At 38.8% G+C, this 25606-nt stretch overlaps 5 protein-coding genes across 6 annotated transcripts; 1 reads left to right on the top strand and 4 right to left on the bottom strand.

Annotated features, from left to right (window-relative positions):
• Positions 1 to 6630: 6630 nt before the first annotated feature.
• Positions 6631 to 9759, bottom strand: LOC146306100 (zona pellucida sperm-binding protein 3-like). Its single transcript, XM_084712504.1, has 8 exons — positions 9405 to 9759; positions 9021 to 9148; positions 8623 to 8726; positions 8311 to 8488; positions 8042 to 8159; positions 7724 to 7815; positions 7329 to 7444; positions 6631 to 7172 (listed from the first exon to the last, which is right to left on the bottom strand). The coding sequence occupies exons 1-8, from the start codon at positions 9699 to 9701 to the stop codon at positions 7084 to 7086; spliced, it is 1122 nt and encodes a 373-aa protein (XP_084568630.1). The 5' UTR covers positions 9702 to 9759; the 3' UTR covers positions 6631 to 7083.
• A 508-nt stretch (positions 9760 to 10267) lies between these two features.
• ufsp1 (UFM1-specific peptidase 1) lies at positions 10268 to 11438 on the top strand. 2 transcript variants are annotated; one of them, XM_084712474.1, is made up of 2 exons: positions 10268 to 10522; positions 10731 to 11438. In XM_084712474.1, the coding sequence occupies exons 1-2, from the start codon at positions 10513 to 10515 to the stop codon at positions 11342 to 11344; spliced, it is 624 nt and encodes a 207-aa protein (XP_084568600.1). In that variant the 5' UTR covers positions 10268 to 10512; the 3' UTR covers positions 11345 to 11438. The 2 variants fall into 2 exon arrangements, with proteins under 2 accessions (XP_084568600.1, XP_084568599.1); XM_084712473.1 differs by having other exon boundaries at positions 10277 to 11438.
• Positions 11439 to 12272: 834 nt separating this feature from the next.
• On the bottom strand, positions 12273 to 15580 carry LOC146306098 (endonuclease domain-containing 1 protein-like). Its single transcript, XM_084712472.1, has 2 exons — positions 14675 to 15580; positions 12273 to 13475 (listed from the first exon to the last, which is right to left on the bottom strand). Exons 1-2 carry the CDS (start codon positions 14996 to 14998, stop codon positions 12894 to 12896), a joined length of 906 nt encoding a protein of 301 aa, XP_084568598.1. The 5' UTR covers positions 14999 to 15580; the 3' UTR covers positions 12273 to 12893.
• Positions 15581 to 17262: 1682 nt separating this feature from the next.
• On the bottom strand, positions 17263 to 19105 carry LOC146306097 (endonuclease domain-containing 1 protein-like). Its single transcript, XM_084712332.1, has 2 exons — positions 18594 to 19105; positions 17263 to 18330 (listed from the first exon to the last, which is right to left on the bottom strand). Exons 1-2 carry the CDS (start codon positions 18885 to 18887, stop codon positions 17725 to 17727), a joined length of 900 nt encoding a protein of 299 aa, XP_084568458.1. The 5' UTR covers positions 18888 to 19105; the 3' UTR covers positions 17263 to 17724.
• Positions 19106 to 22175: 3070 nt separating this feature from the next.
• Positions 22176 to 25004, bottom strand: LOC146306096 (endonuclease domain-containing 1 protein-like). The gene is made up of 2 exons (XM_084712471.1): positions 23571 to 25004; positions 22176 to 23002 (listed from the first exon to the last, which is right to left on the bottom strand). Exons 1-2 carry the CDS (start codon positions 23907 to 23909, stop codon positions 22382 to 22384), a joined length of 960 nt encoding a protein of 319 aa, XP_084568597.1. The 5' UTR covers positions 23910 to 25004; the 3' UTR covers positions 22176 to 22381.
• Positions 25005 to 25606: the final 602 nt, after the last annotated feature.

Below are 25606 nucleotides of genomic sequence, written 5' to 3'. Positions count from 1 at the left end.
TATTGTTTCAGTTTACAGGCATCCACAGTGACAAGAATCTTATCACCCTATTGAACTTATAATGATCCCATGGTGATGGCCACTAGTGTTCAAGTTTCAGTACAGGAACCTCATCTCTGGAGTCTCTCCCTGTTCAAATACCATTATTTGGCCCATGAGTAAAGCACTTAACCCTACAAGATATTTAATGGTCAAACTGATAGACTTCATTGTTTTTTGTAAATGTACACACCTGTTTGAAACATTCGATAGGTGAACAGGTTAACTGGCAACAGTTTACAGTATCATGATTGGGTATTAAATGGACATCCTGGAAAGACTCGCGGTATGTTCAGACACAGTATCAGTCATTTTCAGAGGAAACTGGTGACACAATAAAATCAAAAGATTTGAGTGCTGATGACCTTTGACCTCTCAGGTGCTACAGCATTAAAAAGCCACATTATTGTGTACGGATTCTACATGGGTTCAGGAAGACTTTGGAAAACCATTGGCGGTAAACACAGTTTGTTGCTGTGTATATAAATGCAAGTTAAGACTATAACATGGTGTGAAAAACATATATTAACAACATCCAGAAGTGCTGCAGACTTCTCTGGGCCTGAGCTCATCTATGATGGATGCAAAGTGGAAAAGTGTGCTGTGGTCTGACGAGTCCAGAATTCAGATTTGCAAATCATTACATTTTACACAACATCCCACCTTCTTTGGAACTGGGGTTGTACTTGCTGGTCTGTATTAAAAAAAACAGAGGTGTGTAAATGTACAGACCACTACTCTTGCAACTATTCCTGAAAAATGCAAAGAGATTTGTTTCAACTTTCATGGCTAAAACTGGGTTAATGAGACTAAGGGTCTGTCCCAATACCCACATTTGTGTCTTGAGCACTGAGGTGCACATTCACGTTCCTCCAAGTAGTAGGCAAGTGTGTCAGGAAAAGACTAAGGCTATGTTCAGACTGCAGGCACAGAACGCATTGCCTAAAAACCACAAATGTGTTTGCAAAATATTTGTGGCAATTCATGTAGTCGATATTTCCAGATGAGGGTTGAGATATTTCCCAGGATACATGTAAAGGTTCATATCATTTATTTGGAGGGTATGTCAGTCTTTGACCCCTGAAGTTACAAAATTATCCATTGTAGCTCATAAGAGTGTCTGTACACTTGGGATTATAATACAGCTCAGTGGCCAGTGTGTTTGAATAATATAGTACATATCTAAAAGGTTTGCTGTTATGGATAGTTGTGGCACAGTAGCTCGATCACATGATTGCTGACTTATCTTTGCTATGTTGGATTCATGTTCAGGTGTATTTTAATATTTCTGAAAAAAAAAAGACTTTCAAACAATAACTTTCTGAAGACCCACACTTTAAAGAGCGCATCCCATTACTTACACTTCACATCCTTTGCATTTCTCGCTTCATGTTCTTGAAACGGATTGAACCAAACATATATGTAGGTACACGCCACATTGAACTTTGGATCACACATCAACATCACCACTATTTTGGCTCCCCAAACAGGGGAGCTGCATTTTTTAAAAAAATAAAAAGTAGTAAAATATTTATATTTCTCACCCGATTTCAGTAAATCATTTTTTTTTATGTGTATGTAATCAGAAAAAAATAGAATTACTGCCTCGTGTAGTATGTCTCTGCCAACCAGTCAAGTTGCAGTTTACATCCTTGTCTGTCCAGACTTAAAGAATAAATGTAGTGAAGATCTGAAGTGAATTTAATAAAACATATTAAGTATATTAATTTGGCAAAATTGAAGTTATCACCATATTGATATGATTCCAATGAATAATTTCCAGTGAGAAACACTAGTATTACAGACAAGCACATAGGACAGATAGAGAGCTTTAAGCAGAGCATTATGATGTCAAAATAAAACTGACCTATGACTCTAAAGACATAAAATGTCCTCACCTCATCACATTATCCTATTAGGTGTGTGTGCCACCTGTCATAGTTAGTACATGAATTCTTCAGTTGTGGCCAAAAACATCTGTGAGGTCAGAGTGACCTTGACCTTTGACCACCAAAATCTAATCAGTGTAACATCATCCTTCAATCCAAGTGGACAGTTGTGCCAAGGCTGAAGAAATTCCCCCCTGAGGTGTTCTTGAGGTATCACGTTCTCAAGAATGGGATGCATGGACAACCAGAAAACTGTGCTTCACAGACCCTTGAATATAACCAGTTGAGTAATGTAAATGTTATAGTGCTTTTTATCCAGAGGATCCACAGCTACCCCATTTACATGTATTCATTCACAGGCCAGTCTTGACGTAGATTGCTGCAATGGGCCAAAGTTGGGGGTGTCTGTGTAGACACATCTATGGATTGAACCATAGCTGCCTATAAGTGCACCATTTACCCCTCTGACACCAACATTATATTCTTTCTCTGACTCTGCTCCCCTTTTTGCATCTTTACCACCAAAGAATATGTCCCATATATCTTTGGTCTTCAGATATTTTCCTGCTCTCCTACTGCCCTGCCCTGTAAGCAAGTCTCCAGCTGGATCGTCAGTTTTTTTTTTTCTTGTATGTGGTATTCTGCCTGTTGCCAAGCTGCCTTGTGTGGTATTTTTCTGGTCAAGCTGTCCCTAGCCTCACACCTTCTGTTATCCAATGGGCCTCTCATCACTTGTCATTTCCACTACACCCTCTTCCCCCCTCTTCTGGCTGTCCTGTCTGCTATTTTCCTGAGTAGCTGGCCCTGACTTAACTCCCTGTACTGCCTGAAACTGAAGGTTTTATAATTCCACCTCAACCTTTCACCTCCATTTGTAAGAATGTCTCCTGATATTTGCATCATTTGATTTTCATATGTTTTTAGTTTGTCTGGCTGGGTTATTTACACCTTTGCGTTCAACACAAAAAAATATCTTAGTGACAACATAAGCCTGATAGACAATGAGGCAATTGTCTCACATTAAGTGATAATCTGATTACTCTAGTATACAGTATGTGTGCTTTCAAAATTTAAAGCCATAGGAGGTGGAGTAAAAACACTAAAGCATTATTGTAGGGTCAACATCTCCCTTGTGCCTTGTTCTTGTTTACCTTTCTCTATTTGTGTCAAAAGAAAAGAAATAGTGTATGTTGCAATGCAACCTCACTGTTTGAACTAAACCCATGTCTTGTTTAGCATCCAACTAAAATGCCATTTGCCTTCATATCTAACCACCCTTTTTCTTCTCTTACTGCCACAGCTCCTCACAACTGCCTGGTTGCACTGTGAAGGCACATACTTCCCATTAGGTAAGTTATCTCTCACCATACTAATCTTGAGTGCTACAATGTCTGATTTCATTTTGGCAGTACAAATGATCTTAACAAAAACTAATGGCCATGGGTTCGTTTTGTGGTCATGCTATCAATTCAGCGTTTTTAGAAATGAAGCCCACACTAATAAAAGTCCTGATGCTTCTTGTTATGATGATGTAACTACAGCTCTCCCCTTTCATTTTAGTATTCACTATTACTGTTGTGTTCCTTGTAGGAATGTTCAAACTTACCTGATTACATTCACTTATCAATTGTTTAACAAAATAGTTGAGACTTCTGCCATGAATACAAATACTGTGGACCACCGGCTGGTCCAGCCAGGCAAACAAATGGCTCCCCAGAAGTAGAGACTAGAAATCCAACCTATAATACACTGTAGTTTTTCCTTATATGCAGTGACAATTACTGGATGTAGGAAGAACAACAGATTTTGCAGTCAATATAGCACACACTGAGGAATTTATTGCTTCAATTCACTACATTTACCATCAGCACTGACTGGACATTCACATGAAAAGTGACAAATTTCCCCTTTAAACTGCCAGTGAAGCTTAGGCAACAAAAGCACTTTTGTCAAAGTTAGGGAAAGATCATGGTTTTGGTCAAATGTTAATGTGGGAAACTCTCTAGTGAAGTTCACAGATAACACCACTATCAGAAGCCAGATTTCAAACACTGATCAGACTTCATATCAGGATGAAATCTGTCTTTGTGTGGTGCACAGAAAACACCCTATTGCTCAATGTCAGAAAAACCAAGGAGATGATTGTTGACCTTTGGAAAAAGGAGGCAAAACACACGCCCGTCTACACTGGTGGAGCTCGGGTGGAGCAGGTGAGCACTTCAGGTTCCTAGGAAACAATATTACAGAGCAACTGTCATTGACATCTCCACCCTGGTAAGGAGGGCTCAGAAACGGCTGTATTTCTTAAGCACAGCCCAAGACAGGAGGACTCTGCAGCTGGTGATTAAAAACACCCTGAACATGATTGGTATCCATCTACCAAGCATCAGATACATTGGGGAGGTGAGGTGCCTGCACAGAGACGATACCCACCCCAACCACAGCCTGTTCACCATGTTTTTTACCACCAGACTACAGAGCAGCCTCTTCCCTCGGGCTCTGAGACAGCCTACTTGATCCCCAGCACTCCTCCATGTAAACTAGTCAGTTTTATTTATATCTCCTCAACCAATCTCGGTATAGAATTTGAAAATTGTTGTTCATGAACAAAAGAGGAAACTAATACAACAGTCATATATTGTTAAATAAATCAATCATGTATCTTAATAAAGCAAATACAGCATGGCTCATGCTTCCAGTCAAATCTGACTGTTAAAATATTCAACCTGGACCCTGATCTGTTCTGAAACTTAACTGCATGCTGTGAGTGCATAAACATAAAATATATTAATTTTGCTTATTATGTTGATAAAAAAATTATGTTGATAAAAAAAATGTAATCTAGGTGGCTTTGTTTCTCCTCCAAAGCATTTACCGTTGAAAATGACTTGTATATAACAATAATTTCTAAGAGTCAGGGTTGCCTTTTTGTGAACATAAACAATGATGACAATAAACAGCAACCCAAACTCCAGGGTTAATTTGGATTACTGCAATAAGCGGTTAAAACTCAAAGCTGTGTTTATCTTCATCTTGTATGAGGCAGATGCTAAAGTCAGTTGCTCCTCTCTGTGACATATAAAACAAAATCAGAATAGTATCCAGCTCAGTAATGTTAAGATTATATTTGTTATTTTTTTCCCTGTGTAGCACTATCAGGCCCACGATCTCTCTTGCACTCTGAAGCAGTTTGTGGGGGACAGAAATGCAGTGGTCTTGCCCTGGCAAAGGTGGCTTGTCCCATAAATAATGAAGAACAGGGACAGTGAGGACAACATTACCCTTTCCACATTGAGAGGCACCAACTAAGGGAGACAAACCACATAAAACATTATCTGATTGGCCATGCAAAGACCAACACTTGCATCACACACTCCAGTGTAACACATTAGTCAGAACATCTGATATAACAACAGAGGAAAGCACTGACCACATGACTAATACAAGAGCTACAAGGGTGAAAAACTTTAAATATGATTAAGAAATGATTCATTAATGACTAAAATTGGTTTATTCTGCATGAAAAGCTCTGTGACAGGCCTGTCAAAGTGTCACCAATAATCAAACTAGATGTACACACATCTTAATTTGAAATCTGTGAGATAAACTTATTTTAAAGGCAAATAAATTGTGTGTGAATTTTGAGCATAATCAAAAAATATGTTGGCCAAGTTTCCCATTTGAACTGTAAAAATTAATCAAATAAAAGCCACTGACATCCACATAAAACACATGGTCAGTTTTCATGGTAGATTAAATATTTCAGCTAACACTAATACTACAGTAATATTAAAACAGAACCTGTGTATAATAAACTCTTCCAACACACCACAGAAGTTACTGCTCAGTTTCAACTATTTCATCCACAAGATTACTGCTGTGCAGGAGAATAACCTCGTTCTTAGCTGATATGTGGAGCAGTTTTAAGAAAATCATTTTGGATGAGAGAAAGGCCAGCACATTTAAAATCAGAAAAATCCTCTTTAACATTAAATTGTTAATTACATTAATACAGAAGCTCAAGTTTAAGGGATAGAGATCAAGAAGTACTGGAGTCCTGAAATCTACCAGCTTTCCAATTTCGTCGGTCACGTTTCCTCTCACGGGACCAGAAAAGTGTCTCTAGTGTAGACAAGGGATGTAAAGCACATACAGCACATGGCTGTGTAACTGTCCCATTCTTACTCCAGTGTCTGTTTATGCTAGTGTGCTTGTTGCCACAGAGATATTTTCGGTTCCATTGTAGTTCTTCAACCTCTTTGGGGAAATTCCTCATGGGTTTGTTTTTGTGGCTATCAATTTTCACAGCCAAATGAAAAACCACCCATTCTTCAGTCATGATGAAACTACCTGGTCTCTCACAGACGAGACATTTATAAACAGGAATTCTGTCCTCATCTCAGAGACATTCCAACTTGTGGAAAATAAAATAGGTTATAGCCCCTATTACTGCATATGTACAGTGTAATATACAAAAATTAAACATCACTGTCTGACACTGTCTGTGTTGTCTGGTTTGTTTCTCTTGGTGTCAGGTACAGTTTCCTCAAACTATGCATGACTGACTGACCTCTTTTGGTTTTGGAGCATCCTCAGACAAAACAGGAACAGCTCTCTGAACTGGCACACAGCTTAGAAGTGTTACACTACATACATACAGGCAGAGTTATTAACATTTACAGACACAAATTTAGGTTATTATCAAACTGACACTGTCTGAGATGATGAACTCATTTTTTGCTTAAAGGTTTATTCAGGTCTATTACTCTGTTTTACATGACGGCACTTATATCTCTTCTGCCAACATTTTCTGTCTGTACTCGGCCGTGGTGTATGAGGGAGCTATTGTGATGGTTACAGTGAAATACTGCCACAAAAGGCCTCCGGGGTTCAAAGTAATCAAAAAATAAATCTCACATGAAGGGGCTTCAAATGGATTTTGTAGGTGCCTCAGAATATAAAGCAGTAGAGTCAGTGCTATGGATTCCATCAGTGTTCATGGCTACCAACTATATATTTTTTTATAATCCAAATCCCAACTTTCACAATGAGTCATAAGAAAATCAATATATTATGGATGCTTTATTATCAAACACCTGGTTATGGTCTTGACAGTCCCTGTACCCACCTAACTGTAAAGATGGAAAAAGGCTCTTTAGTGATTGACTGACAGATGGCCTGTCCAATGGGAGCGTGGCAGGGTGCGAAGTGGCCCAACAGATGTGTTCGCCTCATGCGTCCTTTCTGTCAAAAATACATATTCAACTGGCTTAGTGACCATGTAATTGTTCACATCAAATGCACAACTTGCTATGGTCATGCCCTCATTTGCATTCAGCACAACTGGTAAAAATAACCACAACTGTGTAGACTGCACTTGTTTTTAAAGGGCTGAGAAACCTGCATATGGTTGAGGTGTGTTTCCAGTGTGGTCCCTGCTCTCCTCTTCAGTCTGTCTGAAGCAGTCAGAGTCACAGCACTCACACAGAGCAGTGTCTCCCTCTGTGGCACGCCAGCTGAATGACAGAGAAGCATACTGATAACACACCTCAGCTGTGATACCCCAGCTAATAAAGTACACTTTGCATCAGTGGACATTAGTAGGGATGTGGAAGTGAAAATCACATGTCCAACCTAGATTCCAAAAAAGTTGGTGACTTTTCTGGGTCTGAGCTCATCTGAGATGGGACTCTCACAAAGCAGAAAAGGGTGCTTTTTTGGAACTTGGGTTGTAAGACCAAATCATGATGAAATTATTTAATAACTGACGGTCACCATCAGTCTGGCAGCCTAACCTGAACGTGGGCCTGTCGAAGAAGCAGGCTTTGTCAAGGTGGCTATGCAAGTGTTCCTTCAGAGTGGCCCTTAGATGGCAGCTGATGAACATCTAGAAAACGAAAGCAAACTTAATACAGTGCATTTGCTCCAGGATTCAGCTCAACAGTCTACAACTAATCAATTAAAAATGCATATGTTAGATGCAAGACAAATGATACACTGTTGATGCAAGAAATTACACAAATAGCACCATTTGTGCTAAAATTAGGACTCTCTGACAATTATTATCATTCAGAAAGTAATGAAAAGTCAACTGTCCAACGATTTGTTGTCACCTGTTCCCCAGACTCCTGGTTGAAGTGGAAGGCTTGGACACTGAAGCACAGTTTGTTATCTTGCTCCCTAGGCAGGAATTTAGACGAAGACCCCGGCAATATACTGTCCATAAGACATCTGTAATGAAGGGGCAACACATTCTGAAATTATTTAATGATCACCATTGAATTTATACATGCAATGTCCAACCAAGTCAAATAAACGTTAAAAGTTAAGAAAAAAATAAAAAATTTATTGAGTCATATTTTTGCCAGAAAGACAGATTTACCCATGGTTAGTTATAAACTTGTATCTAGGCAAGGAGAGAGGGTCAGGCTTCAGTGTAGCAACACAGTAGTCAACATAAAGAGTAAGAGGAGGGTGCAGTGGAGCCTCAACACTGGCCTGCAAAAACACTGCTTCCCCCTGCTGATACACTGTGGAACTACGTGGAGAGGTGCAGCCATCTGCATGAACAGACAGACATTTTTCAGCCCCAATTTCATATGGATTTTAGTTAGAAACAATACTGCCACATATCACTAGTGTCAGATAAATCCTCCATAATTACAGTCTTGATTCAATGAGTGAATGTTTTCACCTGCCATGGTACGAAGGGAGAAGTGCAGGAGGCCAAAACCACTGACAGTGGATGTCATGGGTAGCCAGGTTGGGGTTAACTGTTTTCCATTCACTGTCTGCTTTCTGTGCTCACACAAAGATAAGGCACAAATTATAGATCTACAAAGTCTTTATGTCAAGATAACTGCAACTCTTGATTTTGTAATAATAACACAGTGCAGCATAAGAAACCCAAACCAAGGAAAACACCTTATTCATGACAGCCATTTTTATTTGATTTGATTACTGGAAAGACTCAGCTATACTAAATGGAACAGGACTTTAATATCATTTATAACACCTGCATTTAGCCTCCTGTTTCAGTGTTTGCACTCTGTAGCTACCCCCATTTATACAATAACATGGCATCTGTCTTACCTCTTATAATGGCACTCGACAGGTATGACTGTAGTTGCCCCTCTAACTATCACACTGCCTGTGGGGGTGGGAACCACAGCAGGAAACAGCAGCAACTGGTTGGAATACACGAGCCAATCACCATTCACCTGGACAGTAGCAATTATGTTGCTTTAATTAGCATCATTGGTAGCACCTGTGTTTACCTTCCTGTTTCATATCAATATGGCTGCTATGAGAATGGTCTGTTTGTGGTGCTATACAAGACTGCATTACATTATTAGACATAAATACAATAATGAAATGTTATTCAATATTTAGCCGTTCATGTCTGGTAGATTTATCTTTATATACACAAGAGAAACGTTATTATCTGAACGTCTCATTTTACCATGGTTGTCTTACACTGGACTCAGCCCCACAGTCTCGTAACCCTGCAGAGATGACCATTTCAGATCCAGACACCGGCCTCTGTGGTCCGCACCAACTCTGCTGCGTTGAATTTGCTCCAAGTCGAAGATACTCGGGTTTGAACGGAGCGCGTCTCTCCTCGAAAAACTGTCGCTTCACGTTTATTCTCACTTGGACTTCTCCGCAGTTTATTTCGAGATCGAAAGTTTTTTCAGCGAAAGAAAAAACGCACATAGACAACAAAACTATGAAAAAGGAGACGAATCGTGTATATTTCATGATGGTCGCCATTTTTAAGAAAATTAAAGCTGGCGTTTTATTAATTAGCCTAAAATAAATTAGAATCAGGTGTGTTGAGATGTTAAGTGGTTATGCTGTCTTCAAAGGTTACTAAAATGTCGTAAGACTGAAACACCTAAGAAAATAAATTGAAACTGTATAACGATTATATTGATTTATGATGATTGATATATGATTTGCTGAAAAAAGTACTTATTTTATACTAAAAAATGTATTTTGTATTTAAATTTACTCTATATTACACATTCTAGATATTAAGGCTAAAATGTGCCGGTACGCATTTTCTGCACAGCTTTATTTAATTATTTAACACTAATTAAGACTTTTCTCCAAGATAAAAGAAATATAAAAGCTTTTAGTGGTGTTCCAAATAAATTAATTTTCCAAGTAAAGTCAAGTAAACCAACGACATATTACATTCGCAAACATAACACGTATCTGACGACAAGCTCCTGAAGGCACCGTCGTGCCTAGAAGGGAACCTCAGACCCGCGAAACATCTCGCGAGAGTGATCATTTCAAAACAGAAGATCATCTTCCCCTATCTCTAACCAAGTGTTTATTTCGTCCAGAAACCTGCTCAACCAGGGCGATGTCACATTATAAAACATAAATACAATGAACTACATTCGCAGGTAAGAAACAACGCCTGCGGACCTCGCGAGAGTTTCGCAGAGAAAGGATCCCTCCTAGACACGACCGTGGGAACAATATTAAGGCGGAACTAAGTATTACTGAGAGTGCACCGGAGGGACAGTAATTGCAGCTGCAACAGACGACTGCCGGAAGAATAAGCCATGCTATGAATAGCTGTGAGTATTTTGAAGTCAAACACAGTAGCTTAAACGTGAGATGTGTGCTCGGTAGAGAAACAAACTGTAAAAATGGATAAAAATGTTGTAGCAGCGGGATCTGAGAAGATTGACTGGGGAAGAAGTGGAGCTGGAGAGGGAGAAACTATGAGGAAGAACAAAACTTTATCAAAGAATGTCCACATCGGTCTCTCTAATCCACTTACAGATGCTGTGAAATGCTCTCTGATAAAAGGAGACTATCTCTATTTCCATTATGGCTGTGATGGACAAGATGACAGAGGCTGGGGCTGTGGATACCGCACCATTCAGACAATGGCCTCCTGGCTTTGCCATAACTGGTTCCTACTCAAGGACAAGCACAGGCCTCCACCAAGTCTCCCAGAAATGCAGCAAGCCCTGGTCACCATGGGGGATAAACCAGCCTCATTCTCACACTCCAGGGAGTGGATAGGGACATTTGAAGCCTCCCTGGTACTTGACTATTTCTATGATGTCCCCTGTAAGCTGGTTCATGTCAGAGGTGGTGGGGCAGAGCTGGAACATGTTGCAGTGGAAGAGCTCCATCAGCACTTTAACAAGCATGGATGTCCAGTCATGATGGGAGGGGACAGGGACAACTCTTCTAAGGGGATATTAGGGGTGTGCAGTGGAGACAAGGGGAGCTACTTGCTGGTCGTTGACCCGCACTACTATGGATGTGGGCTGGAGAAGACAGAGCTGCAGGGACGTGGGTGGGTGGCTTGGAAAAGAGTGTCATCCCTGGATCAGTCTTCATTTTATAATCTGTGTATGCCTCAGACTGCCAGAAAAGGAACATAAACTAAGTGACAGACCAATTATATAATAATTATTGTTTGTGCTGATGAACTATAGAAGAATGGGATTTTCTTATTTAGATGAAATGCACAGTGATTCACTGTCATTCATTGTCTGCATTTATGATTTAAAGGGGTCTGTAGTGCCATCATGTGGATGAAATCAATAATTACAATGACTGATAAAACAACTTGATTTATTTCTACATTATTGCTCCATTAACCTACTGTTGACCCTTAGATCTTCTACATTACGTGTCTGCTTCAGTGGCTTCTTTCCCATCAAAATGTCAGGATTATAGATTTTATTCACTTGTATCATATCAAATTCTTTCCAGTACAAAGTACAAAGTATTCTTTTCCCAAACTATTCAGAGTATTAGTTACTTTTTAAGTAAGTGTGAAAATCAGGTCAAATTGTAGGCCTACCCAGTGACAGTGATTTTGAAAGTTATAACTAAGTACTTAAGTGGTGCATATTAAGTAAGAGTAAAATTACAGACTTGAAAAAACTAATAAAAGTACATGCACCCCCCCAAAAATTACTTCATCACAGTTATGAGTAGTTGTAATTAGTTACTTCAACTTAATTTACCATTATCAATTTACACAGGATTTTATTGGACTGGACAATTAATGAATCGTTAAACTTATTTGTCCACCTAAAATGCTAAAATTCCATGGTTCAAGTGTGTTTTAATATGAAGATTTGTGCCTTTGTTTTTTGTCTTGTGTGACTGTAAACTCTATCATTTGCAACCAGTGGTGTGAAAAAAACAAGCAATTTGTCACCCTTGGTTTCCAGGATATTGTGGTGTACAATTTTTCACTATTTACACACCAAAGATTTAATTGTGAGACTAATCTGCAGAGTTGGTGATAATAAAAAATATTCTTTAGTGGAGATTTGGATTTAATGAGACAGACTCCAATCAATTCCCCATTTTATTGCTTACAACATATAATTTAATTTGACAATACATCATAGTACCTTGTAGTTGCAAGCCTCTCTAGAGTGGTAGCATACTTTCTGCACTTTTTATGTGAATGTCCACTCAACGTTGATGGTGAATGTGGTCAATGGAAGCAATAAATTCCTCATGTGTGCCATATTGACCAAGAGAGCAGTTCTCCTGCTGCACAATCTGCAGCTCTGCTTTACATTCAGTAATGTAGTTTGTGTTCACAAAGAACTACTAGCTATTTTAGCTTGGATTTCTAGTCTCTTTAGGTAGACAAGCAGTGTGCTAAGTTAGTATTATTGTCATCTAATACTGTGTTTTGGCCAATAACATAATAGCTATAGGCTGGTGATTCATGGCAACATAAGCATGGGAGTCACAAGCTCTCCCACAATGCATCCTGATGCATATTGGGACTGCCGCATGGCTCCATAAGCAGGAAAACTCTTTTCTTGATCAATATTACATGTACTGAGGAATTTATTGCTTTAATTGACAACATATACCATCAACAGTGACTGGACAGCCACATGAAAAGTCAGAAGTTTCCCTTTAAACTTGAATTATAACAGTGATCACACCCACTTTATCTCAGTTATCTGGCACACAGTCGTTATAGAAGATCTGAAAGTTCTTGTCCACATCCATCCTCCCCTTGAGAAATTTCTCCAGGTTCTTGAGAGGAACTTCCACCATGTGGTTGTTGACACGATCGTTCAGCCCATAAGCTCCAAACACGGGGAACTTGTAGCGCACAAAGTATGGTGCATTTTGGTCAAACTCAGTGCAGCAGTAGGCCGACCACATGTACTCTGGCACAGCCACCCGGTCCAGGTTGTTGCGACGGATGGTGTGCCCGGAGGTGGTGATCCCTGTGACCACGAAGGCTTTGCCGCGGCAGTAGTTGTTGAGACGTTTGCGGATGAGGTCCTGGTGTTCGGCCCAGGGACCCATGTTGAACTCCCTGATCTGGGGTACCACATTCGTCAAGCTATAGGTGGAGGCTTTGTCCAGAGGGTCAGCCTGATGCTCATCAGGATTTAGCTGACCACGTTCATACTGAACCACATCAGCGTAGTCCTCCAGGACTGCCTGGGTGTCCTCAAAGTTCATGTGCATGTTTGAAGACTGGGGGAAGGGCTCCATATTACTGCTGCTCTTGTCTGAGGCCAGCTAAAAAGTAGGACAGAGGAGAAGTGCAATATTACTTCATTACTTCTGAAAACACAATTCTGATTAAAATTATATTCCATGTCTGCCATTTTATGCCAATAGATCCCTGCAAATCTTACACACCTGACATTTAAAGCGGAAAATAGACATTTTCGCAATGTGTCAATTTGCCACATTCACAGAAACATTTGAATGTGACTTTTTTGTATTATTTGCTTGAAATAAGGTCTGTAGTTGACACACACAGACCAGATTTTAACATTTTACTCAAAAAAAAAAAAAAAAATGTCACAAGATAACCCATTCATGAATTTTGAAGCTTTTACATCTTAAAAAATAAAAGCAGTGTTCATTTGTCAAGATTATCTTGCTGATCAAAACATGTACCTACCATGAAGTGTTCCCCACAGAGCTTATTTTCTATACTAATTCAAAATTCATTGGAAAAATCCCAGTGGCCTTTTGTGGAGGAAACCAGAGCGATGCTAATGCTAGTAAAAAGCTAACATTAGGCTATAAACAAACTACAACATAGTCACCTGACTTCTCGTCATCACCACTAAGTAACTAGTGTTTGATATAATGGCGTTTAATGTTCCCGACAACCTCTGTAGTCTTGTTTACACAACTTGTTAGCATCCATCATTTAAAAGACAAAGTTCATGAATGGGTATATAATGACATATTTAAATGAACATGAAAATCTCTCAAGCTTGTGTGTCACACTCCCTTTATTTCAGGTACCTAATCAATTAAAAAACGTTTGCATTTGCAACAAGGGAACCAGAAGCACTAACATGCTAACTCATTTCTGGGATTTAAGACTCATTCCTGTGGCACTCTATGATCAAGGCAACAGTATCTCAAATACCATTCATAGCCAATAAAGTAGCTTATCTCAAGCTTACTTTGTTGCCTGTAGCAACAGTAATATAGTTGCCCTAGTTGTCTAAACTACTTATTCGATGTGAATATGTGAAATATTTATTTTCTATGTCTAAAGACAGTGAAATCTTTGATAAATGTAACAAATAATGGTACATGTGGTATGTCAACTATCATATAACACAATATAAAAAGATTTACATAAGCAGAGAAAGCACATCTACCTTCAATGGATTTAGATTGAAATTCAGACTGAAAACAGACTTAAAATTAATCTGAATGTCAACTTCTATTAAGCTTGAAAGGTCACTCACCTGGGGCTCAAACATCCAAGGGAAGTCCACCCTCTTCTCTCCATCTGACTTCTTGAACGTATAGGCAGAATAGATGGGGACGTGTCTGTGGGGGTCGTATAGAGTGACATAGCGGGGTTTGTCCTCATACCTCTGGCAGATCTTCTTAAAGTTGTTGCTGAGGTAGCCTCGGGGCGGAGTGCCCATGTACAGAGAGTCCTTACAGCGCTCGGCATGGTTGAAGTCCCCCACCACTCCCGCCTGGGCCCCCTGCAGCAACACACAAGTCAGCACGGTCATGACAGCTGCTAGGGGTAAGGCACAGTTTTCCTTTGGAGGTATCATCACAGATGGTCTCTTCTGCTCAGTCTTGCAACTTCTGTTATCTTTTAGACTTCTCTGCGTCTGCTTGTATGTCTCTTTCTGCAAAGTGGTACAGCCTTGCTCTATCAGACTCTTTACTTTTCTTCTTGCCTCAGCTGTACTTTGAGCTCACTGGTCTCCCATTGTAAAGTCTTTTCCATATATTCAAAGTGGCACGAGGGTTGTAGCAGTAATTCAGAAGCAGTGAATGTTATCAAGCATCGAGAGCATTTTATGACTGTGACCTTAAGAGGAAAAAATGATGCTGACTTCAGACTCTTATGAAAAATGAGACCTTTGCTTCAAATTGTGCACAAAATACTTTAATAATGAAATGAAAGAGAAAATGTAGGTCAGAAAAGAAGTGAAGATTTTGCAGTGTCAATAAACGTGTCAAAGAAGAGAAGGAGATCAGATCTCTTATTTACACTGGAGTTCTTTTACACAAATGCAAATGCAGCTGTCTGTTTCAGCTGTGACTTTGAAGGGGAAAAACTGAAGTTAGAGAATAGAAAGTTATAGAATCTCTGCAGAGCATCTTCAACTCTTTACGTCCACTCTATTCATCCACTATGAATACCAATCTTAAGTCTTATGTATCTGGGGCTACAGCAGTGACCCCATGCAAAGCTTTGTTAATTCGATAATGCTGGTGCTGTAGTATGCATGGAAGAGTATCAGGGCCAAGCATAGCAGAAAAAATAAGAGGTAAGAGACTTACACTTTATGTAATCTGCATAAGACTATCATTACACTGTCATAGCCATGACATGACACCTGTCAAGAACATGAAGTGAGTCTTTATGAAAGTTTATGACTGCTGTCATTAAGTGTCATTTGGTCAGTTATGCCACTTTTAATGCAAAGCTGACAATGAGATGTCTTTGTCGTAACAACTTGACACTAACCAAGACAAAATGTCTTTGTTAGGCAGCAAAACCTGTCATTGTCTTTGTCAAACTTAAAGAAATGGTTTAGTGTTATATTTTAACATTACATCATGCCATCATATGTGGCTACTTTTACAAGGTCCATTTCTTTTGCAACAATGTCATGAATAATTTCCTGGATTTCAAGAAAAGTGGTCCCTTTTGGACTTGTGATAAAGGTGTCATTAAAAGTTAGAAGGCCAGTTTGACACCAGAGTACTGAGGTGATTTAGCTTACAGAGTTAGGAGATGGACAGACAGGGATTAGCTAGTTTACTTGTTGCTAAAGTAAGCATGACACATCTTGCCTCTGTCACATCTCTGTTCAGAAATGTACAGCTGTAGTGTTGAGTATCAAGTGTCATCCGCCACGCCAGTGTTGTCAGCATCTAGCTGAGCTTGGCTGGACTGGAGATCAAAGCACCCCAGGACTGTGTCAGCAAAATTGGCCAGCTAGCTCCATGCATACGATGCTAAAACATAAAGTTTAACAGTTTCTTTAAGTTTGACAATATCAAGTTATGATGGCAAAGAGTTTATGTTGCCTTGGTTAAGATCAAGGTGCCATAACAAAGACATATCAAATGATTTCAGCGTTAAAATAAAGATGACATAATTGACTGAATGAAACTTTGTGACAACAGTCATAAACACTAATAAAGTCTCCTTCATGTCAATGACAGGTGTCATGACATGGTTATGACAGTATATTGACCTTCTTATGGACACCGCTTCAAATAAAATGCTACCAAATTAAACAAAAAAAATGCATTTTGAGTATAAAGTTAAAATGTCAAGAAGAAAGTCGAACTTTCAGTATTATGTGAAAAAACAAATTACAGGAGCAATGTTTTTTATTGTGTTATGGGATTTTTTGGAATTTTGAGAAAAAAAAGTTGAAATTTTATTATTAGTATTGACGTAAAATTGCTTCTTATAACTTATTCTTAACATTTTGACTTTTATTATTATAAAATATATTTAGACTTACTTTCTTAAAATTCAAAAAAGAGAACTTTGTTCTCTGATTAATTTTTTCAGGCTAATATTGAGAGTTTTTTTTATTCTCAACAGCTTGAGTTTATGCTCAACATATCAACTCTTTTTCCTCTTCTGCCTGGTCCTAACAGTCTTCCTTATGAATATGATTATGTCATGTAATCCAATATGAAAAATATTTAAAAATATAATTATAAGGTGAGAGAAATTAACACCAAAAAATGTCTCATAGTGTTAAATAATTCTAATAGTTTTCATTTTAATGTGTTGCTTTTGTGAATGTTAAGCAATCTGCATAAAATCACAGAAATGTTCTTGAAACTTTCAAAATAACACCATAAAGACAGTTTAATTGCAGTTTGGAAAGGTTTATTACTGCAAATTAGACAACACAGGTACATCTCTGTTATCAATGCCCAGATATTTCTAAATCAAGTGTTAAAGGTAAAATGAGAGCATTGTTAAACTATTCATTCATACTTCTCTATGTATTGTAACTGGTGATGCATGTTTTCTATCACTTAATTAAGCTCCTCCAATAGTCTATAGACCTATGTCAAAAATTACATTTAGACATGTGACAGAAAAAAAAGCAGAAGTGCAAATAATTGAAATTAATTATGGCTGAATAGAACAGAGTTATTGTTAATGTTATTAGAAACACCTGACCTGCTTCTGTTATTATGACAAGTAAAACTGTCTGCCAAGAAAAAGGCCTACTGAAGAAAAAGAAACAGAACATGAACATGTTAGTTGGGGAAATTTGGCACAGCCTTAAATTTAATCATTTGCCTGTCTAATTTTATTGGACACTTCTGGAACACAGTCACGTACAAAGATCTTAAAGTTCTGGTCTACGAAGGTTGTCTTTTTGAGGAACTCCTCCAGCTTCTGGACGGAGACTTCCACCACCTCGTTGTTCTCCTCCTCATTGAGGCCATAGTGAGCAAAAGACGGGAACTTATAGCGCTCATTAAACGGTGTGTTGCGGTCGTAGTCAACACAGCAATAAGCTGACCACAAGTATGTGGGCACCGCAATGCGGTTCATGTTTTCCCGGCGGATCATCTTCCCCGACGTGGTAATACCCGTGATGATGTAAGCCGTTCCAAGACAGTAGTTGTTAAGCCGTTTGCGGATGTTGTGCTCCTGTTTGTTCCAGACCCTGTTGCTGAAGTCGGGCACCAACGGCACAACGTTGGTGAGGGTGTAGGTGGCGGCCTTGTCGTCAGGTTCGTTCTGATGCTCATCTGGGTTGAGGGTCCCACGCTCGTAAAAGATGGCGTTTGTGTAATCGTCAAGAACAGCTTGGGCGTCTTCGAAATTCATGTGCATGTAACCACGTGGGAAAGGCTGCATCTCATCTGTATCAGACGTTGTAGCGAGCTGTATAGGCAGACAGACAAAGTGCGAATGAGGCAATGAGGACAGGAAACTATTACATAACAACTTTATGGTTTGAAGATTTTGTTTATATTGTATTTCTGCTTTTGTTGCTTAATGTAATCTCTGCATCATTGAAATCAGTCATCCCTTAATGTATCCCCAAGAAGTAGATAAAGGTTGAATGAATCGATCATGCAGAAAAACTGTAGCATTCTCCTCATAGTAAAATACTTTTTAAGCATATCCACCCTGTTTTTCTTTACCTGAGGTTCATACATCCATGGGACATCCACGCATTTCTCCCCATCCGAGCGTTTGAAAGTGTAGGCAGAGTAGACTGGTATGTGGTCCACTGTGTTGTACAGCGTCACGTAGCGTGGCTTCTTGTTGTAACGTTGACAGATGAACCGCAGGGAGTTGTGCGCCAGCCCAGCCGGTGTTGTTGCCATGTAGAGGAATTCTCTGCACTCTGCAGACAGCTCTTCTTCTACTCTCCCTCTTACTGCTGTGGTCATTATGTTGCCAAGCAGGAACGCTGTCCACGCCCAAAATGCCATAGTCTGGAAGGCTTTGATGTCACTCTGTTGAGAGATTAAACTCTAAAATTTCTACAAACTTCTACAAATGATTGACTGTGTCTCTATAACTGCGCATGGAGTCGAGTATAACAGCTAACACAGGTTTCACACTCTGCTCTCTGTAATCAAGACTCAATATGCAAATTCAGTATGCACCTTTAACCTCAAGAGATCCACCCACAGCTCGAGGAACAGCTGCAGTAGATAGTCAATAGCAAAACCATCAGTGTTACTCCCATAGGTGGGGACGAAGGTAGGATAAAAGTCATCCTACCTTTTCTTAAACTCTTCAGAATCACCCCTGAAGTCAAGCACTCCTCAAATACACAAGGTTTTATGAACAGTTTCAAAGATTACCATGCTGCACAAGTTGTGCACGACACATTTAGCTTCAATGAAGCACTGGAGTGAATAGAAACAGAATATACTGATATCATCATGAACAGTGTGGGAGAATATTCTGTCTATATTTGAATTTACTTAAATGTATAGTGTCTAAGATTTGCAGGGATTTGTTGGCAGAATATGGCAGAAATGGAATATGATATTCATTAGTATGTTTACATAAGTGTATAGTCACCTGAAAATAATAATAGTTGTGTTTTTTTGTTACCTCAGAATGAGTCATTTATATTTACAGAAGAAGTGGGTCCTCTTACTCAGAATCCACCTTGTTGTACCACCATGTTTCTGCAGCAGCTCACAGCATACCATCAAACACTAGTCTTAGAGAGGACATTTCACATTTTTGCGAGTTTCCTGGCCACCGTTGGTTCTCCTACACACTTGGAAAGGGAAGGTGCAGTGAGGTGTTTGCAATCTGCAAACTTGTCACTCTATGGCACTAAATCCTACACACTTGTCCTTTAAGAGGAATTTTAAGGAGAATTTTACATTCATGTCGTAAGATGACAAAGAATACTAAAATTACACTTAAAATGCCTTTATTGGATAGACAGTCTCACGATACTAGACAATCAGAGATCTTGCCACCTACTGGTCAACTGGGGAGGACCACTTTTCAAACAGAAAAAAAAACAGAAAAAAACAGAAAACTTCAGAAAAAACAGTCAAGTTGACTTCAGAGATGTCATTTACAACATGCTTTTAGCAAATATCTTCACTGTAGATCCTCAGCTTGAAGCCATGTGCACATGCACACTGTCTGAACTGGGTGTGTATGGTGTGATGGTGTGCGTATCCAAGTGAACAGCATGTTGGAGGAGGTATTTTATGTTTATTTGATTTTTAAAAAACTAAACCCAACCTTTAATTGGCAAGACTGTAAGTAGATAATGACTGAATTTTCATATTTGGGTGAACTATCCTTTTAACCTCTGTGATTCTCATTTAATGATTCTCATTTTAGTGTGCATACATCAGGAACACAGTTCCTACACATATACACAGCTGCCTACAGTGTGCTGAAAATCCAGATGTGTTGGTCAGAGTATAGGTGAAGGCCTAAGTGCTGAGCTGGATGGATGCTGGTCAGAGTTAGCTGGTCCTGTAAAGTATCTGACTAATCTTACTCAAACAGTGAAGCCATTATGCAGCTGTTAAATTACCCACAGAGGTATATAAACTTCCTCCTAGCACTCACTGACTTGTCTAAATGCTCTCATCCTCTTGGCTTGCTGTCATAAAAACATTTGGGTAATGCATTTGAAATGATGATCTCAAAAAGTACAACCTCCAGTATTACTATAGGGAAATCTGAAGAAATTTGCTTAAATAGCAAAACATGATTTTACAAATTACTTACGAAAACAAAGACAGGGATACAGGATCACAAAATAGGGGATGTGAGACCAAAACATGACATTTAGCAGGGAACACTAGACCCTATTGCCAGTACACCCTGAAGCACACATCATATTACACATCGAACAAAGTAATTCTGTTTTATTTTATTTTATTAATGTTTTTACAGACATGTTATTTATCTAAAACACTGTCAATAATCAGTGTAAAGATAGAAAGAAAGCTCTAAGTAATAACTTGTTTAAACCATAATTAATTCATAATCTATTCACAAACAGGGATGCCAACTTAGCCACAATATTTTCAATACTCCACAGTCACACATGAAGTATGCAGAGTATAATGGCACCACAGAGGGTCAGGCAAGATGCACATAAGGAGAATGTTTTTGCGCTCTCTTCCTGTCTGTCTGTGCTGCACGGTTTTATGAGTTTTAGCCTTTTCCACACACACACTATACTACGTTTCTGTTGGAGATTGTACATATACTTTAATTTTTGCTCAGCATTTTCCTTAAAAAAATCAATTTGCTAAACATTTATTGAAACTTCATCTGTTGAATGCTGCCAAACACTATGCAATGACAGACAAATGCATTAGAAGCATTAATGCACATAGAGTGAAAATGAGGTAGAGTATTTCAGGAACATGGTTTAAAATTCATTTGAACATCTGGACTGTGAAATCCAAACAACCAAATCTGACTTCTCTTTGAAAAACACATGGCATAAATGTATGAATTAGAAATGCATGATGGGAGATGTTTATTTTTGTTTTTATCTCAGGCTCTGCTGCCTTAATATTGATCATTCTTTTGAAATTCTGTCTCTTATGACATTGTAACATTAAATTGGTAGTGTGTCACTGTAATGTGCTATGTTTGTCATGAAAGTTAAAGGTTTATTGAGTTAGTCCTGTTTACACTTAGACGTAAGGGTTCCAAAAGTGTTCTTCCTAATCGGCTGACATTCTAGCCAGAAAAATAAAAGAAAAGGTTTGTCAAGCGGTCTTTGAAAGACTCAGGGTTTCATTATGAACCCTTTTCATCCAAAGAACCCTTTGGAACACAGAGTTCTTCAAGGTTTGTTGAAGCTCACCCTCAAATATTCAAATGTTTATTGATGTTTAAATTTTTTTTTCATGTAGATGTATCTGGAAACCCTTTTATCAATTCAAAAATTACTTGGTATCTTTTCGAGGGCTGCAACTAGCAATTATTTTCTTTATTGAATAATCTGCTGATCATCTTCTCGATTAATCAATTCATTGATTGGTCTAGAAAATGGTAAAAATATTAATCACTGTTTTCCAAAGACCAAGGTGACGTCCTCAAATGTTCTGTTTTGTTCACAACCCAAATATTTTCAATTAACTGTCATAAAGGACTTAAGAAACCAGAAAATATTCACACTTGAGAAGCTGGAATCAGAGAATTTGAACATTCTTAGTAAAGAAAATGACTCAAAACAATGAATCAATTATCAAAATAGTTGATGACTAATTTAATAGTTAATAATAATAATTACGTATAACCCTTGAAACTGGGTTATAGGTGCACCAGGTGAAACGTTTGTTCTAACAGAAAAAAAGGGTTTCCCTTCTGGGAACAAGCTGAAAAACCTTGTATGGTTCTAGTTAGCACCTTTATTTATATGAGTGTGAATTTTTCATCTTAAGATTCATCCATGACCGTGCTTCAAAATGTCCCATCACACTGAAACACTGGTAAGTTCTCTCTTTTTTTTTAAGGTGTTTTCTGACACGCAGCCCTTGTAGAAAATAGTCATGTCACTGTCGATGTGTGTCTGGCTCTTCAGGAAGCTCTCCAGAGTCTTCAGAGGGACCTCGACCACACTGTGGTCAGTCTGTTCATTCAGTGCATAGCCTCCATAACTAGGGAACATGAACCTCACCTCGTATGGAGAGTTACGGTCAAACCGTGGGCAGCAGTATGCCAGCCATACATGCTTGGGGACAGCCAGGCGGTCCCTCTTATCTCGCTGGAGGGTCGCCCCAGAGACCGTCACACCGGTCACCATGAAAGATTTGCCGTGGCAGAAGTTGTTGAGGCGACGGCGGATGGCGTCCAAGTACGGGTTCCAGGAGGTTTCCAGGAAGTCTGTCATTAATGGGACTACATTGGTCAGAGTATAAGTGGAGGATTTGTCATCCACCTCTGACTGGTGGAGGTCAGGATTCAGTGGACCGCGTCTATAATCTACAGCATCTGTGTAGTCGTCCAACACCGCCTGGCTGTCCTCAATCAGAGGGGGAGTGTCTTCAGTGAGGGGAAGTGCTCTCATGTTGCCACTTTCGCCATCAGAAACTAACTGTTGGGAAAAGAAATGAAAGAAATGTAGTGTTTATCATTTTTGACAGTAATTGTATTCCAAAGACCAAGACACAGACTCATATAAACACAAACCCTTTTAATTATCACTTTTCACCTACTAGAAGTGTGTGGTACTGTCTATATTTGCAGAGATGAAGTCCTCTGCCAGTATTTTGCTGTGCTTGGGACACTTTACCAACTCAAAAGCCTTAGAGCTGCAATATGCAACACTGGGCCTCAATAGATGTGTGATATGTAAAGATATAGGCTGTTTTTTTTTAACCTGATTAAATCTTGGTTTAACTTTAAAATATGCTGCACGAGACTTTTAACCTACTTTAAAATTAAGAGGGATTCCAACCTCTCTTTAAACCTCAGTTTGGTTCTTTTAAACCTAGATTAAATTTATTTAATCAAAACTTTAAGCATACTGCCCCATCTTTACTGCAAGAGCAACTGATGAAAAACAAACATGGATTGTACAGTTCAAGTGTCATTAATGCCCCAAAACTTTCAGCATCTCTCAGGCTTAACGTTAAGAAATACATCAGTTCTGCTCTCTCTACCTGTGGTTCATACATCCAGGGTGTGTCCATCCTCCTCTTCCCATCAGATTTCTTAAAGATGTAGGCTGAGTAGAGGGGGAGGCGGTGACTGCTGTCATACAGCGTGGCATAGCGCAGTTTGTCTGCAAACTTCTGACAAATCCTCCTCAGGCTGCTTCCCTTTATCCCTGCAGGTGGTGTCTGCATGTAGAAAAAATGGCTGCAGTCTCTGAAGCTGTTGGACACGCTGGCACTCACCAGGGGGGACGCTGTCAGCAGGGAGAAGGAGAGGACGCAGGTGCAAAGCAGATGCATCATCACACAACTGGAGTAGATGAGAATAATATGAAGCCAGGTCATTTCCTCATCATCTAGGGTTCGACATGTCCTGTCATGAATGAAGAAACTCCATGTGGCGATGAGATATTCTGTTAAATACGTTACCTTGTGTTGCTGTTGCTGCCATAGTCTAGTAGAGTATAATGACTGTTGGACAGAGACTCAATATGCAAAGCAGCTGCAGCTCAGAGTGGGTGTATTGGCTGAACAGTCGACTTATCTTCTCCTGCTATGTCTGTGCAGCCGAGCATCTCTGCACAGGCTCCTGTCTGATGTGCACACGGTCTGACTCACTGGTTCTCAGCCTTGGATCTGGGATCCCCCTAAACACAGAGGGTCCCATGATTTATCTGCTCTGAGGTTGTTAAAATTAGGCTTGCACAAGTAAACCAAAACCACAATTTATGCAAAAATCTGTATACACAATTATCGAAAAAGCTATTTGTCCTCACTGAAAAATAATAGGCTACTTATACTGCAAATTCAAAAAAGTTATCAGTATTCAAAAATTTTTGAGGTAATTAGTTTCCACAATTTCAACAACTGATGTTCAACAACTTTGATTACACCAGACAAGTAGTATGGAGTCATTTCATGTTTTGTTTTTTTTCGTTTGAAGTCTGGACACCATTCACTTACATTGTTTTGGAGATTCTGCAACACTGTTTTCCTGTGAAACTCCAACTGTGTTTTGTGGACTAAAATACTAAACCTGACCTTCAGTCAGCATGAGGGGGAGTAGATCATGACTGAATTTTTATTTTTGGGTGAACTATCCCTTTAAAATATGAAGCATTACATCTATTGTGACACAGAATTGTTCTGTATCCATCTGTTCAGGTAGGCTATTTGTGGAGTAAATTATAACACACCACACAGAATATCAACACTGAGCTGAAGATTTATTTATGTAGTAAATATTTCAGTGGTAACTTTCAGTAGTTATTCACCAGTTAATGGCACAACTGTTGTAGATAATTATAAAACTTACCAGCATTTAGTGACAGGACGAATCGTACAATTGTACAAATACATAAATAAACTGAGTTTGAGTGTCTGTTGCCCTCTAGTGGTCATTTTGAACAACTACAACTTTGCATTATTGATGAATACCTTATGTATTACTACTAATGATTATCTTTTAGCAATATCAATACTGATATTGATAGTCATGTTAGTTATATATTATATTATATTATATTATATTATATTATATTATATTATAAGTACTTTCTTTTTCAAACAATAGGACTACTATATTATACAATTCAATACAGCTCATTAAATATAGACAGACAGACAGACAGAATATGGATTAATTTATTTGTTCCTGGCCATGAGGTAAAAATGAGCTGGTGAGGCCATACTGACCCTCCATTTATCTGCTGTCTGCACATTGTGTATGTTGTATCCCATTTAGTTTGAGGTAAATTAATTAAAACCCAATTTATTTTTCTATAATGAACCATCTAGGTACAATATAAATGAAAATATTAAAGGTCTAAAGCCAAACTTTTACATAGGACCCTCAAGAGTACATTAGGTAATAATTCAGGACCTCTACTGAGGCTGTTATCATTTGAGTTGTATTGCAGCTAATACAATTAACCAGTTGATACACAGAGAACCTGGAGCTTATAAAGATTAGTAATTATTTATAATCTGATGCTGCTATACTCACAATAATGATGCACAGTTTCTAATTAAATTGTATTATC

This window comes from Lutjanus erythropterus, chromosome 23 (assembly GCF_056507025.1).
Source record: "Lutjanus erythropterus isolate fLutEry1 chromosome 23, fLutEry1.hap2, whole genome shotgun sequence".
In the NCBI taxonomy this organism is placed as follows: Eukaryota; Metazoa; Chordata; class Actinopteri; order Lutjaniformes; family Lutjanidae; genus Lutjanus; species Lutjanus erythropterus.
Note: the sequence above shows the minus strand (reverse complement) of the source record. Positions and strands in the feature narration are given on the sequence as shown.

Coding starts and splice junctions, on each gene's coding strand:
- LOC146306100 (XM_084712504.1), bottom strand. CDS start 9,701: ATGGCGACCATCATGAAATATACACGATTCGTCTCCTTTTTCATAGTT. Junction 7,445..7,723: donor TTCGACAGGCCCACGTTCAG/GTTAGGCTGCCA, acceptor TCTGTCATTCAG/CTGGCGTGCCACAGAGGGAG. Junction 7,173..7,328: donor CACACCTCAACCATATGCAG/GTTTCTCAGCCC, acceptor TATTTTTGACAG/AAAGGACGCATGAGGCGAAC.
- ufsp1 (XM_084712473.1), top strand. CDS start 10,595: ATGGATAAAAATGTTGTAGCAGCGGGATCTGAGAAGATTGACTGGGGA.
- LOC146306098 (XM_084712472.1), bottom strand. CDS start 14,998: ATGATACCTCCAAAGGAAAACTGTGCCTTACCCCTAGCAGCTGTCATG. Junction 13,476..14,674: donor CTTGGATGTTTGAGCCCCAG/GTGAGTGACCTT, acceptor CCTACTTTTTAG/CTGGCCTCAGACAAGAGCAG.
- LOC146306097 (XM_084712332.1), bottom strand. CDS start 18,887: ATGGCATTTTGGGCGTGGACAGCGTTCCTGCTTGGCAACATAATGACC. Junction 18,331..18,593: donor CATGGATGTATGAACCTCAG/GTAAAGAAAAAC, acceptor CTGCCTATACAG/CTCGCTACAACGTCTGATAC.
- LOC146306096 (XM_084712471.1), bottom strand. CDS start 23,909: ATGACCTGGCTTCATATTATTCTCATCTACTCCAGTTGTGTGATGATG. Junction 23,003..23,570: donor CCTGGATGTATGAACCACAG/GTAGAGAGAGCA, acceptor TTTTCCCAACAG/TTAGTTTCTGATGGCGAAAG.